Here is a 16,084-nt window from a genome sequence, read left to right on the forward strand (position 1 = left end):
AACACCCACAGCCCCGGGGACAGGCATAAAGTGGCGCGCTTCATGTGCCACGACACCTCCACGGCTGACCGGTTTTACGCTTTGAGTTTGGACGCCAAACAGGCCGCGGAGGGTGAGGATGCCCCCCCGGGGACCCCGGAGCGCCCCACCACCTCCTCCGGGCCAAAGGTGGCCAGGAGGACCCGTAAGCGTCCGCCCCCCGCCGCCAGCCCTCCGCAGATGGAGGAGGACCAGGACGAGACGTAGTCCGCTTCGGTGAGTCCAACTTTTGGTGGGTCTGTTTCACCGTTTGTCTGACAAGTGGGTGTGTTTGCTGATTCTTTGCCCTTCTCGCTCTTTGCAGGTGAAGCTCAGTCCAGCGACGCGGCGGCCGAAGCTCCTGAACTATCCCATGGTCCGACTGTCTCCTCTCAAGTCCCCGCACAAGGTGGCCCAGAAGCTCATCAGGACTGCAATTAAGAGGCAGCAGAAGCCAACCAAAAGTTTTTATTAAATTGGCACTTTGTTTTTGTCATGCTTTATGTTTGTGTTCTTGGTCTAATAAATGTTTGAAAAGTTTCACTTGTCTTGTCTTTTTTGATGCCAAAAAAATTGCATAAACACATTTAATTAAAACAAATAGTGAAAAGAAATCAATATACTTCATTCAAATAATAATAATAATAAATTAATAATAAAAAAAGCAAACGCTTTTGGAATGGGACGAGACCTTTCCAACAGGGGTAAACTCGCCGAATTCGGGGCACCCGGGACCTTTCTATAAAAATCCCACTCGCCCATCAAATCAATGGGTTTTCCATAGTGGTTTCGTGGACACCGCTTCGAAATGGCAGATCGACTAGGGGGCGCCGTTTTCCGTCTCGCCACGGCCCCCTGGTGCGGGTGGATAAGTTTGGTGGCCCTGGGACCTCGTTCAGGTGTCGGAAGGTCGAAAAAGTGTAAAAAACACATTTTGTGTTTTACACTGAATAAGGTCCCGGAAGGTCGGAGCAAAAATGTTGGCGTTTTAAATTTAAAACGATCATATCTTAGTTTGAACCTAAAGTAATATTGATAAACTATACATCATTTGAAAGCTTACAATATCTAGTTTTGATATTTGGTGTCTGATTATCAAAACAAATGACAAAGGAACAGAAAAGTATTAACTTGTATTCATTTCACTGTTTTTAGCTTCCAGGTCCTTTTTTTCTTCTTTTTTTTTCTAAGCACTGAAATCGCTCGAAAATTGGTGGATCGTGTCCAGTTGAGTGTGCCGAGTACACCAGATGTGGTCAAATACACGTTTTCATTATTTAAAAAGAATGAGGCCTCCATTCAAAAATGTCATGAACTGACAGGGGTCAAACTAACGAAACGTGCGGCCGTAAGGAGACAGAAGGTCGCGGGAGCCCGAAACTCGGCGAGCTCCGTCGTCCGGTGCCCTCGAGCCGGGCCCCCGAGTTTGAGGGCCCTGGCCACTTTCTGAGCGTTTCCCAACATCTGTCCATGACGAATCTAGTGATTGTGGATGGTGACTGAAAAATGTGGATGGTGACTGGAGTTTTTTTTTTCATTCTTGTTGATTAAACCTGTATTAGAGAGATGGATCAAAAGTGATAAAAACTACTTTTTCAGGCCCTGGGCCCTTTCGGTACGTCAATCGGGGGGCCCCGAAGCAACAGAGCGAGCGAGGTGGACGAGTTTTTTTTTTAAGCTTTGCTGTACAGATGTTTTGATGAAACCCATTTATCAGGACTGGAGATTGTTTGTTTTTATCAGTCTTCATGCCGATCACCGAGGGTGGAGATTGGTTAAAAAAAGGGGTGTGATGAGGCCACCATTTCGTTGAAATGATCACATCTGCTGAAGTTCACACTGAAGGTGAGTTTCTCTAACCCCACGGTTGTCAAACTGGGATACGCGTACCCCCAGGGGTACGTGGACTGATTTCAGGGGGTACGTGAAAAAATATCTAAGGGACTGTTCGTTTTTTATTTAAGGGGCTACCGGAGGAGTTTTGAGATCTGTAGTCAAAAAAGACTTGACCCTCCCTTCGCCAGCAATAATTTTTTCTATGACCCTCCAAAATGATTGAAAAAAGGCATGACCCTCCCCGATAATTTATTGATTACTTCTGTACTGGTTTGCGCTTGGCAGAGATGTTCAAATAGCCATTGTTTTTTTTACAACCATGACAAACGACTAAACTCCTGCTTTCTCATCTTACTAGGGCTGTAATGACAGACCAAACCTACAATTCGGTTTGTATCACGATTTTTGATATTAGATTTGAAAAAAAATCAGTGTCGGCTGCAAAGATGAAGTTGGCGATGTTGACTCGCGATCTTCGCAGTAGTGAACACGCCAGAGAGAAATGCGCATTTCATATGGATTACATAAGCAGAGAGTCTGATTTCTTTCGTTTTGAATTGTTCTGTTAAAAGTAGACATTTCAAGCTTTCTATATATTTCTCAGATCTGTGAGGCAAGTACCTTATACGCTGTGTTTCGGTTCATTTATTAGAATTCATTTATTCTGTTCATTTATTATCCTCCGTGTCATGATGATCTATTTTCTACTATATTTACTTCTTATTTATTAAAAACAGGCAATTGGTTGATGAAACATTGATTAAAATTAAGATACAATTAATAAAAAACGAAATTCCCTTTAAAGAAAGGCTTTGTGCTTTCTGTTTTAGGTCTCTGTGAAAAGTTTTAAAGTCGCTTTCAGAGCGGTTATGTCCGTAACGGAGAACTGTCACGTCCGTAACATCGTTTTTTTCCTCATAAATACGAACACGAAAAATTGAATAAAAATAATATTTTATGTTCTGTGGAGGCCGACCCTCATCCGGTGGGTAGTATTACTTTTGTTTTGTGCAGTGTAGTTCATAGAATTAATAAAAAAAATATTTTGCCACCTAAAAGTTAAAGATTTTTTTGTGTCACGTCACATCTATTTCCCTCATATTAAATATAAAACGCATGTGTAAACTGGTATTTTTCTAATGTCTGGAGCTTTATTAAGGGGGTATGTATATATAAACAGACATTTCAGTATTATTTCATTTTCTGAGAATTATTATTATTATTAGCTTCTACTAATGATAATTTAAAAATGTGGTAGCCCTACATCTAACACATCACACTCCACTGTTATGGTGGCAATTTCAGTAGATTTACTCACTAACATTGTTGTGGAAACACAATAAGAATGGAAACTAAAATATGGTAGTATCGCGCTACAGCGCACAGGTGGTAGACCTATTCTGTGTGGTTTACTACAATTTAGTTTACTGTTTACTATTTAGTTTACTATTGTTAATGTGTTTTCTTTTTTATTATTATTTTACAGCAGAGAAGTTAAGAAAATATACAATGTTATCATATGTGAAAAGCAATACTTATTAGTATGTGAAAAGTTAAAATAGCTTTAATGAGGTGTTGGATATGTGTTGTCGGCCTATTGTGTATGAGATTGGGTGCATATCTGTTTAAAATCATTATATTCAGCACATTTGTATCATATGTTGACTTTTGATGAGATTTGTATCATATGTTTATGATTCTATTTACTATTCTCGACAAAATTGATGAAAAATAAATATTAATAAACAAATACAAATTGTTGTTAACAATTGGTGGTGTTGGGGGTACTCCGGAAGATCTATAATGTCTCAGGGGGTACTTGCCTGTTAAAAGTTTGGGAACCACTGCTCTAACCTATTCTCTAATATTTTAGCTTATGCACTCATGAATCCTTTTAAATTGTACTGTAAAGTGTTTTCGTGCAATGACTTTGTACCGTACATGACTGTATTATACTTTATTACACGTATATAACTTTTTTTTTTTCGGGCCTAAATTGATCAGTCCAGGGAAGTTATTTAATGCCAAGTTCCCCCGAAGGGCTGGCATTTTAATTTATTGAATTTTTTAAAATGAATGAAGCCCCATTTACAATTGTCAGAGGCTGACTCATCTTTTTATTCTTTTAAAGATGGTAAAAAGTTTCAGAAAGGGTAATTTGATATGTTGGTCTCAGTTCCTCATGCCATGGCAAAATGTTACAAATGGTTTATTGCACATCACATTAGTTTTGTGTCATACGCTGTATGTGTTGACTTTTTTGGCACATCTTTTCTTACAGCTATTCAGTGTCCTATGTGCCCAGCGCGACTGGTGTACATCACCGAGCACCTGAGGGACGCCCACGTCATGCTCGACCTCGAGCAACTGACATTACAAAATATGCCCGCCGCAGAGTAAAGCTGGCCAATTTGGCTTGTCTGCTCTGCGGCAAGGTTGTCAAATACCCGGAGAAACAGCTCCTGAAAGGGCACCGGGATTTGACAGTAAGTCGTCGTTAAAACTAACCCCTTGTTTTAAATCGGTGTACGATACAGCTTTCTGTTTGTTGTTGATTTAACAAATGCAATCAAGGGCAGTGCGGGCGTTGGAGAAGTCGGTGACCGTGGGGAAGCTGCAGCTGCTGTGGGACAGCATGCCAGCCATCCCCATGGTCCTCGACTTTTCCCAGGCCGAGGCCCCGCCTGATGCCTCCCGGGACGAGGCCGGGTCTCCGGAACCGGCTCTGGTGTGGGTCTCGCTGCCTCAGGTCACACCAGCCCAGACTGAGGAGATGAACATTCAGGAGATCCTTGGTATGAATCCGTTGATCATCACAATCCTGATAATCACTCAAATTAATTAATGATTATTAATAACTAAATCAATGGTTCGTCTTTCAGACGAGCTGTTCCCCACCTTCGACGGCCTGGCAGCGCTGTGGAGCCCCGACGACCTGGAGGCCACTATAGGTATGAATCCCCTGTATCATCACAATCCTAATAGTGCTGCAGATAATCAATAAGTGGTCAACTAAATTGACGGTTTGTTTTTCAGAAGAAAACCCTCCGAGCCACAGAGATTTGCCAGCAGTCGGGGCCACAGCGCTGGCCGAAGTCCCTGAAGTGGACATGAGTAAGAGTCCATTTATCATCATAATTCCTAATAGTGCTGATAAGCGGTACTCTAAATTGATGTTTTGTTTTTCACAAGATCTCTTCCCCAATTTTTTGTTTAATTTTGATTTGTTGTTTTGATTTAATCCCAGTGTGTGTGTGGGCCCCCGGGGGCCAGAGATACAGATTAAAAAAACGCATTTATCGGAAAACTCGACGGATCCGGCGGGCACTGAGCTCTTTGGAACCGTCTATTTGAGCTGAAAAGAATGCTACAAATTTCATGATTTTTTGCTGTGTTTTGGCAGAGATATTAGCCGAAAACAACCGGGCGCGAATCAAAATGGCGTCCGCTTGTGCGAATCAAAATTTTGTCCGGGACAAAATTGCTCGTATCTTGGCAACGCGAAGACCTATGCTGCGTCCCAATTCGCATACTATCCGTCCTAAATAGTATTCGAAAATAGAATTAGTACGTTCCAAATCGTAGTATGTTGAAATGAGTGTTCCAAAGATACCCGGATGGTCTACTATATCCGGTCAGAATCCGAAGTGCAGATCGATGCACACTCTAACGCAGGCGCGGATTTATGGGCGGGCCTGGGTGGGCACGTGCCCACCCAGATTGGCAGGTGGCCCACCCAATCAGATTAATAAAAACGAAATTTAAATTTTTAATTTTAATAATAATAATAATAATGAATTAAGTTTGGCCATATACGGCCCGCCGAACACTTTATATGATATATGACAAGCCTGAGCGCGTCCATCTCTGGCTCAGCGCCAGCCAACGCGCGAACGCACAGTTTGAATCTGGCAGTTATGTCATGTCACTGTACATATTTTTTCCAGACTTTGACACCCTTGCAAGGAGAGGGGACGAGGCTCATTGTTCACATGAACACCGTGTCTTGGAAAGACAAAGACGGGCCCGTTCACATATCGCGTTTTTTGCGCGCTCAAGTTTGTTATTTCAGATGTTCGCGCTCATAATGGAAGCGACGCGGTCGTGAAAGACGTGGTCAGGCATCTGATTGACTCGTCAAACGCATGCGTTTCGACTGCCAAGGGACTCGCGATTTGTCATAAAAGCGCGCGTTCTTAACGTGCGCTTTGTGGTCACGGAAAAAGCGCGTCAGAAACGCGCGTTTTTTGCATCAAAACGTGCGTCCTCGACGTGTGATCTGCTTTTTAAATGATATTGTTTCTGTCTGCAGGTGTTTTATGCCTCTGAAGTGTTTTTGTAACAAGAAAAACAACTCTCGGTTTCAAGTTCACTGTTTTTTATTTCAGCACCTCGGACAGTCCCTTAATCCCTTCGTTCGAGACACATCTCGCAAATTTTCCAGTTGTAATTCCGGTAACACTTTACAATAAAGTTTCATACATTTTTTTTTTAATGCAAAAACCACAAATTTCTGGCGCGCATTTTCCGTGACCACAAAGTGCACGTTAAGAATGCGCGCTTTTATGGCAAATCGCGCGTCCCGCATGCTTTATGAATACTTTAGCTTGCCATCAGTGTTGCCAGATGTACGATAATTATCGTATTTGTACGATAATTTTGACCTCTGTACGATGTACGATCAAAAATGAAAAAAATCCCATAATATACGATAATTTCATAGTTTTCAGTCGTTTGTCAAAACATCCTACCGCTTCTCTCTCTGACCCAGAATCATTTTGCAGGCTCACCTGCCTGCACGCAAGCACGTATACACACACACACACACACACACACACACAGGCACCACACGTGTCGCCCGGCCCGCACGTCAACACTACTCCATCTAATCCATCCTACATGTTGGGATAAATAGCTGTATTCTGCACGTTTACGTCGTGTACGATAATGTTCTTCCAAATACGATCATTTTGAACTTCTGGTACGATAATTGGACATTTCCAATCTGGCAACACTGCTTGCCATACGCATGTGGTGCAGGCTGCAGCGCGCTCGTTTTTCCAGGCGCGCCTATATGCCGCGGCGAGATGAAAAACATCTCAACTTTTCAGAGAGTGCCGCAAGGTCATTTGACTAAAACCAACCGGTCAGCTTCGGTCTTTCCGTATTAACAACTTCGAAAGCTCGGCCGAACAGCTGATCATAGCTGTACAGTGCGGTTTTTATTTCTCATCTCCATAAATATAGCCTACTAAACCCTAGATTCAGGCCCACCTCGACTTAATCCAGGCCCACCCATCTGTCACGTTCTGCATCCGCCACTGCTCTAACGGCTAATATTGTCCACAACCCATCGCGCGTTGGACGAGGATTCGGTTAGAACTACAAACACGAGTGAAAAGTGTTAAAAAACTACAGACATGGAGGACGCGCGAGTCCGGTGGTTGTGTAGAAAGGTTTAGATAAAGGGGTTTGAGTGATTAATTATCAGTATCCAACCTGACGAAAATGTAGCCTATTTATTCAACGTTGTCTACATTATATTTAATCTGCAGCAGCATTTGAACTTTTGTAAAGATATGTTTAGCCATTACCTTTTAAATGCATCATTATATTCAAATTGCAAACACATGAGGAGAGTCTCCGCATGAAAGACCCACGACTGGCAGATGAACGTGCTCTCCGAAATGGTAGGAAAACAAATTAGATTGAATGGAGGATTTTAACTGTGACAGGATGATTGACAGGGCAGTTTACGGTGACAGGATGCACGCGACAGATCTGTCCGTTAAAGATGACGTGATAGTATGTCCCAAAGCTTGCCTACTCTTTTGCTACACACTCAAAAGAATGTACTTTTTTTTCACAAAAAGAGTACATACTTTTAAGTCGTAGTATAAGTAGGCGAATTGGGACGCAGCTCTAGAGAGCTCAAACTCGGGTGAGGGTGTCCCGCGGGGACACTCGCCTGAATGCGAGAGTCGCAGGACCCGGGGACGCCCCCTAGTGGATCGCCGGTCGCTGGAACCCCCGACTTTGGACGGCTGTAACTCGGGGGCCCTTGTGAGTTGGACATCATGGGTGGGCTCTTAGGAAAGGACTCATCCGGCACTGTGTCTATTATATAATCTATTAGAGTTTGGGGAACGTGGAGCAAGGGGCTCCTGAAATAGACGACCTTTTCCCAGTCCACTTTCGCATCTCCTGGACATGAAAGTGACCTCAAAAGACTATAAATGATCCCTGCACGGATCAACCTTTATCATTCTAACTAAATCATGGCTCACGAAGGCTGCATCATTGTATATAATTTAAACATGAATGACAGCAACTTTTCCCAGGACGAGGAAGTGGAGGAGGAGGGGGAAGAGCGGGCCTGCACCAAACCTGGCTGCGTGAAGATGAAGGATGAGCTCAGAAGGCAGGAGGCTGCTCTGAAACGGGCCCTCAGAAGCATAAGCAGCTGCTTCCTCCAGCTGAGGAGGATTGAGGAGAGGCACGTCCAGAGAACAGTGCCACCTCCTCCGGCCGGAAGGGTCCCACTGGCGACACGGGTCCTAAGAGGCCTGACGGGCCGACACCGAACGCCGCCACCCCGACGACAGTGGCAGAAGAAGACATGTCCGCTTTGGTAAGTCCATCTTTTGGTGGGTCTGTTTAAGTTGAAGTGGGCGTGTTCATATCTCAGCTCTGGAAGGCTCTAGAGCCTCCATTTTTACACTCAGGTCTAAGTCTCATTGCCCTCTATCAGAATCCAGAGTTTTCGAGAAAATCGGAGAAACCCACACCCCAAGGACTGTTTGGACGTTTTCTCAAGTTTGGGACTAGCCGGAGAAGTACCCTGTCGAAGAGCTGCAAGACCATGACACCATTCATTTGTCTTTCAATGTTGATGAACTACCATTATTTAAGAGTTCAGCGAAAGTCATGTGGCCTGTCCACTGTGCGATCCACCTCAATCCCATTGTTTTTTTCCCTACAACATTAACATGTGGAAACAAACGGCCAAACGATCTGCATTTTTTTAGATGATGTTGAAGCAGAGACCTCAAAGACCTCCTGTCTAGTGGCATTCAATGCAAAGGTAAAAAACACAACATGAATGTTCTCTGCATTGTCTGCGATGCTCCAGCAAAAGCTTTAGTCCGTGGCACAAAGCTGTTCTCTGGATATTATGGCTGCGATAAATGTGACGAAAGGGTGAATGGTTCGACAGAGTCACCTTTCAGGACACTGAAAACCTCACTCGAAGAACAGACGCCTCATTCAGAAGAATACATTTAATGAATACAAATAAACGCTGTTCATTTAACTTTCTAACAGGAGCACAGAATCCTGAAAAAGGTATCACCATTACAATTTTTTTTTTAAATATGAAGCAGCTCAACTGTCCAACATTGATAATCATAAATGTTTCCTGAGCAGCAAATCATCATATTAGAATGATTTCTGAAGGATCATGTGACATTGAAGACTGGAGAAGATTCAGTTTTGATCACAGGAATAAAGTACATTTTAAAATATATTCAAATAGACAAACTGTTCTTTTAAATTGTAATAATATTTCCCAATATAATGGTTTTGTCATGTTGTGCGTTTTGTGTCATTTCTCTTAGTATTAATAATAAAGCAACCACTATGGTAGTGTTCTGGTTTAAACCAGTTTTGTAGAAGTGGGAAGTTCGTATCATTTTACTGACTCGGATCTTTGAATCTCGTTCATCAAAATGAACAAATCTTTTTGCGAGTAATTTTGTTCATTTCAGCAGAATGTATTTTTGTGTTTTTTTGATTGCAGTCTTTTTCTGATGCCATTGTTTTCCTTGGATATGTTTATCAGTTCCATGAAATGTTAAGCTTTTCTTGGTTCATGCCATGTTTTATAGGCAACCTCTGTCATGCTAATTCAGATTAGCACAGTTGGTTCAAATTAATCTGGTTTATTTTAGGTCAGGACTCCATAGTCCAGGTGTAACTAATCTGTACTTAATTTTTTAAGACATTTTTTAAGACATGATTAAATATTCTAGATTAAGGCCTAATCCTGGTTTAATTTAAACCCTGTCTGGGAAACCGCCCCTTTGTATAAAGATTTGTTGATGTAATAATTGCCAGAGTTTGCCAGTTAGTTATTTGTACTATTGGTTTTATAGTGCCTTCTGTTTCTAAGCATTTTATTAACGATTTATGATTAGGTGTGTGTGGCGGTCTTGATGTAATTTTAGAAAGGGTTAATATTAGCGCTCTGGGAAAAAAGCAGAACATCGATTAATCGTTTTCTGAAATGTGGTTGAATCTAAAATCAATTCTCAAAACTGAAATGATAATTTTTTTTCTGTATTGTAATTTCATTCAATGAAAACAAGATTAAAAATTAAATGAGAGCTTGCAAATCAGAATCGAATCAGGACATCTGAATCGATATACTGCTCTAGTTAATATGTCAGGTTTAATATGTCCTGCATAGTTAACATTTGACTCTTTACAGGTGAAGGTCACAAGGATGACTCAGTCGGATATGGGCGAAATACCTGTCTCGGACCTGAAGTGTGGAAGCACTGTACTTAGAGTCCCACTGTGGCGGCATGAAGCCCTGAGTCCAATGTGTCTGGACGACGAGGTCATTGTGACACATGTAAGACCCAACACATCAAATGGCCTTAACAAGCTGAATAACTCAGCATACACATCAGTCAAGGTACAAGTAACCCTCTGCAACAATTCAGCTGTAATCAATGACATAGTACAATAAACATATTGAATCCACTGCTGTTAAGGACATACAGTTCATTCTCAACCCCTACAGCTGTATCATGTATATTGTCTCGTACATTTCAAAAGCTGAACATGAGATGAGTGATTACCTAAAGAGAGTGATAAAAGCCATGATAACCTGACCGCGAGAGCATGAATGCAGATTCAAAGAACAGTCTCGCACATGTAGTCTGAAATTAAAATCATCATCATGTGATGTCATATTCATATTCATAGCTACTGATGACAACACTGTAAAGATGAGTTTACCGATGAGGTGCTTGGAGACCATAGATGATGACATAGAGAACGTGTGGACTATCTTGTTGGTATTTGACTTAAAAACATAAATAATACTATAATGGGATAATAAATTCCAATGAAAATAAGAATAAATAAAGTCTTTGGATCTATTGAATTAAATGTAAGCTAAATAATATTAACCATGTATTTCTTTTAAAAGAAAACTTCTGGGCCTCTGTCTGCAAGGCTCATTTGATCAACTATATTACAAAAATGTTTTGTATTTTTAGGTTGTGTATTTTTTTCCTACAATTCTGTTAGACCCGAGTATGAGTAGTAGAGTAGAGAACTTAAAAACACGGTGAACAAATATATCTACCTGGCTGTTGACTTAAACAATAGAGCTGCCTTTTGAAAAATAAATCCTTTTGAAAATAAATAGGAACAACAAGGTCCACATCTTCAGACTTAAATACGAGCTAGCTATGCATATCCTTTTGGAACAAAACAGGAAAAGCAGTCAAAAAAACTACATCAGGGCCTTTTTACAAATTCCACACCTATTTCCAGTCCTTTCAGTTCATATTAAAGTGAAGAAATGTGAGCATGTTCACATTCTCAGTGCTCAGTCTTGACCGCTGAGGAGACAGAATATGGCCACTTGTGCTGAACACCCTTTCCGAGGGCACACTTGTTGCAGGGATACAGAGGTACTTTCTAGCCACTTTTGAAAGCATTGGCATTTCTTCCACATGTGCCTTCCACCAAGCCAGAGGGTCAGCATCAGCACTGATTGCTGGAAGGGACGAGTACAGGTTCACCTCGGAGTTAAATTTTTCTTGGATTGATGGCATTGCATATCCTGGAGTTAGTGACCTGTTCATCTTTGCACTGGTGATTTGCTGTAACAACCCAGACAGGCTCTTCTCTTTCCTTTTGGTGGTGGGGGTGTTAGTAGAGGAGGTGCTCTGTGTGGATGCTGCTGGAGGATCTTCTGTGTGTGATGCAAGAGCCAGTGCTTCATCACTGCATGCCTTGACTGTGTCATCTAGATTCTCAGCAAAGCTTCCCTTGAACCTGGGATCCACAAAACTGGATATGTTCAGAACATTCTTCATTTCTTCTGTATATCTCAGTTGCATTAACAGGTCTTCTCTTATGACATGTTTCATTTGTTTAGTGAGAGTGCAGTCTTTCTCTTGATCTTGAAGTATCTCATTGTTGATGTGCTCCAAGACTGGCTTTAGGGAGGAAAGTGTGACTTGTTTCTCTGAGGCCAGGACATCAGTGAAATCATGGAGAGGACAAAGGAGCTGGCTTACTTTCTCAAGGACAGTGATGTCATTGTCTTTAGGCATAAAATGCCAGGTGTTTCTGTCTCCTGCTAGCACCCCACAGATGGCCTGCTGCTGCTCCAAGAACCTGGCAATCATTTCAAATGTGGATCCCCACCTGGTGACCACATCGTGTATCAGTGAATGCTCAGGGATGTTCAATTCTGCCTGCTTCTTTTGAAGCTCGCGTTTCCGTTTCCAGCTTCGAGAAAACCCTTGCACCAAATGTCGGCATGCTCTGGTAGCGGATTCAACTCTTGGTATCTTGAGTACTTTGGAAATGGCCAAATTTAAATTATGACCAAAACAAGGAAACCAAACACAGGGAAATGACTGAAAGGCTTTCCTCATGTTACTTGCATTGTCTGTTGTTATTCCAGACAGACTCTCTTTCTTTATCTTCCAGTCCAGGAGCATGTTTTCCATCATTTCAGTGATATGCTCTGCTGTGTGGTCATCCGGAAAAAAAAGTGTCTCAAGACAGTGAGACTTAAGCTGCCAATCAGTAGAGAGGTAGTGGATTGTAAAACTCATAAAGGGTTCTCCCCCACCAACAGAGCTGGTCCACAGGTCTGTGGTTGCACCAAACCACACACCCTCTGTCAGCTGTTCCTCCACATTTGCTCGTACCTCCTTGTACATTGCTGGGATTTTGTTTGTGGAGAAGTAGCTTCTTGATGGAACTTTGTATTGTGGCACTGCCTTTTTCATCAGATTAAGAAATCCTGTTTTTTCCACAATCTGAAATGGCATCATATCTTTGGAGATGAAATACGCCACTGCTTTATTTAAATCCTGGGCTTGTTTTGAATTGGGAGCATAGGTTACACACTTTGCAAAGGATTCTCCAATAGTTGGTTGTTGAACTGCGGCACCACCGGTCTTAAGCTAAAAGTGATGAAGAAAGATTAAAATAAATGATCCATACCAAGACAAACAGTAATGACTTAAGTTAATTTTTAATGTTTAATTACATTAATAATTATATTTCTATAACAATTCAGTATTATTATTATTATTTTTAAGACTAATATTACATGTATTTATCCCCCAGGGGAAATTGTTACTAATGATGGGAATAAACTGAACTGTTACTGTTATCCACTCCAATATTATTGTACTTATTTTAATACTCTTTTTTAATTATTAATCCAAATTTTACATGTGCCATTAGAAAATCATCTATTATAATCTCATTATTTTGGTTTGTTTGTTTGAAGTTTAAGTAAAAATAATAGAAAGAAACTGAGAACATCTCTCATGCAGTGTTATTAATAACTGAAATGAAGTCTACACGGCCCTGATCTTATGTTAGTGTTTTACACCGGGCATATTAAAACTACAAAGCCTATAACATTTACTCAACACAGACAGGAGAAAGCAATAGGATATTAAGTTAAATGTTCACTAGGGCTGTCAACGAATATTCTAAATTCGAATATATATTTCAATAGTTTTAAAAAACAGAATTTCGATATTAATATTCGAATGTGAAAAAACACGCCCGCGGTACCAGAGGCGCGGCTGTCTGCATTTTCCAGCTGCACAGATAGCACAGTGAGTGTCTGGCTCACTCATTGGCTGTGCTGCGACAACTGCACATCCAATGGCGCGGGCGCCTCCAACGTGTGCGCCAATGAGCTAGCATTACATCATACACGTCAAAGCCCGCCAAGGGGGTGTGGGCAGACGCCACAGCTCGCTCGGAGCGTTCAATGTCGGTTCAGTGAGGAAGAGAGAGAGTGCAAGCGGGAGTAAGGTCAGCGGTCTTGGCCATTAGTTGACTAGTTTACTTGTTTTTGTGCAAGTTAATACGTTGTCAGATATGTTTAAACTTAAATAAACTACCTTTACAAGTAGTTATAAATGTCTCTTTGTATTAATTTGTCCTGTTATTGACGTAATGCGCATCATTGACAAAATGCGCAAGCGGATGTTTGAATAGTTCGAATATATGTGTTTATATATATATATTCGGAATATTCGAACGTCATTTTTGAGCAATTTTGACAGACCTAATGTTCACTGACTGAAACTCTTGAGAGCACGTCACATTCTGTTTTCCACAGACTTACGTTACCATAACATGACGCTGTTTTTTTTTTTTTTTACGTTGCACTGAAAGCTAAACTCTTACCGCTACTGCATGGATTTTAAGTGAAACGTTTATATTTAATACCAACTCAATGTTTTATTAATTATCTAGCAACATAATTTAACTTAATTACCTTTGCATGAGTGTCCAAATCTGGGTGGTGATCTGCATCAAATTAGATGTATTGGCTCCTTTAGCAGAAACTTTTTTACGGCAAGTTTTGCAGACAGGCGATCCGTCTTCTTCAATTACACCCTTGTCATTCTTCGTGTAACCAAAATGCTCCCACACTGCTGACTTAAGGCGTTTTTTTAGTGGAAATAGAGCGTCGCTGCTTCTTCCCTCTGCCATAGTGACTGATGAGTACGGCACTTTAAGCTGGTGCACCGCTGGTGTAACTTTGTTTTCGTTTTGTGTTAGTTGCAAAAGTTCCGTTCCGTGCAGAACACTCGGTGTAGCATAGTCTTTACGATTAATTAACCGTGACGTTTTAAAGCGCGGTTAATTGTGAAAACCGGTAATCGCTGCATCCCTACTCTGGACAGGCGTTTCCAAGGCGGGATTTCTTCAGGTAAACTCTTGCTGATTTATCTTCGTCTTTCTGGACACTGTCACTAAAAGAAGTTCTTCATTTGCTGTAACAAATACATTAACAGTGTTTAGTAAAATATCATCAGTAAACTGTAGTAAAACAAGTCAGTGGCGGGTTCAAAAAGCAACATGTTCCTGCATTGAGCAGTGAGTCTCCAAACTCTCTTCGGCTGCAGGGTGTCTGGGTTTATAAGAACGTTTTTCAAATTCCTTCGATATCGATCAACACCACAAATGTGTCAGTGATGTAGAATAATCTGACCTGGGTGACCTTTGCTGCGATGAATGAGACAACTGCACGCTGAAGATAAATCTATGGCACAAGGTGAGTTAGTTTGCACTGTCCTCATTGTAGATCAGGGCTCTTCAGTCTCTTCAACATTTTCAATGTTTGCTGATCTCAAACTTGTAAGATTTAAAATATTAAGACTGAGCGTCAATGTACAATACAGAAAAATCTGTCAACTCTGTTATAGACAAATTGGGTTGACGATTTTCCACCATTTTGTGCTGTAGCTCAAAATGCAAACCTCAAACCAGATACCACATGGCATGTCTAAAAACAGAATTTTATGGGTTTTCGCCATATGTTTTTTAAAAAGTGAATGAGAGATTCACTTCAATATCACAATAATAGATGTGACAAATACTTAATCTACTATTGGTGTATCCTAAACATTTTGTGCAAATTAATGAGACAAGAATAATGACATACTTCACTGCTTTCCAGAGTTTCCCGCCAGAGGAAGTGACATCACTTGGTGCAATCACATGCTTTTTCTGCAAATGCTTTGGAGGGTTTATTTTGTTTTATAACAGAGTTGACCAGATCATGGGGACAGACACAAAATAATTTTTTTTATTAATTAAATTGCATAGAATATATATTTTCTGTATTATTTGTAATTGTTTATATAACTTAATAAACACAATTTTTTTTTTTTAAATTAGACTTAATTGTTTCATGATAATTAAAGTTGAATGTATGAATCAGGAGGCAGAGACAGTCAATAATAGGTGGAGTGTGAGTCATTTAGTTAATATTTCCAATTAATTTTTTCCGCCTAAATATACATTTATAAGTTATAAGTTTATATAATAAAAGAAGGTTTATCTGGGAGACTCGAAATGTACCCCCAATTCTAGAATGCCTCATATATTAAATGAAGCAGCGCGGGCTTTATTCCTGTGATGACGGGTGGGTTTCAGTTTG

At 40.9% G+C, this 16,084-nt stretch overlaps 2 protein-coding genes across 2 annotated transcripts; one reads left to right on the forward strand and one right to left on the reverse strand.

The window, feature by feature from the left end:
- The first annotated feature begins 1,832 nt into the window (after nt 1–1,832).
- On the forward strand, nt 1,833–6,183 carry LOC143718558 (uncharacterized). The gene is made up of 6 exons (XM_077209577.1): nt 1,833–1,863; nt 4,136–4,250; nt 4,429–4,649; nt 4,737–4,805; nt 4,891–4,968; nt 6,167–6,183. Exons 1-6 carry the CDS (start codon nt 1,833–1,835, stop codon nt 6,181–6,183), a joined length of 531 nt encoding a protein of 176 aa, XP_077065692.1.
- A 5,243-nt stretch (nt 6,184–11,426) lies between these two features.
- On the reverse strand, nt 11,427–12,938 carry LOC143718559 (E3 SUMO-protein ligase ZBED1-like). Its single transcript, XM_077209578.1, has one exon. It carries the CDS (start codon nt 12,936–12,938, stop codon nt 11,427–11,429), a length of 1,512 nt encoding a protein of 503 aa, XP_077065693.1.
- Between the last annotated feature and the right edge of the window lie 3,146 nt (nt 12,939–16,084).

Source organism: Siphateles boraxobius, unplaced genomic scaffold, assembly GCF_051911475.1.
Source record: "Siphateles boraxobius isolate OS27281-9 unplaced genomic scaffold, OSU_SipBor_1 61, whole genome shotgun sequence".
In the NCBI taxonomy this organism is placed as follows: Eukaryota; Metazoa; Chordata; class Actinopteri; order Cypriniformes; family Leuciscidae; genus Siphateles; species Siphateles boraxobius.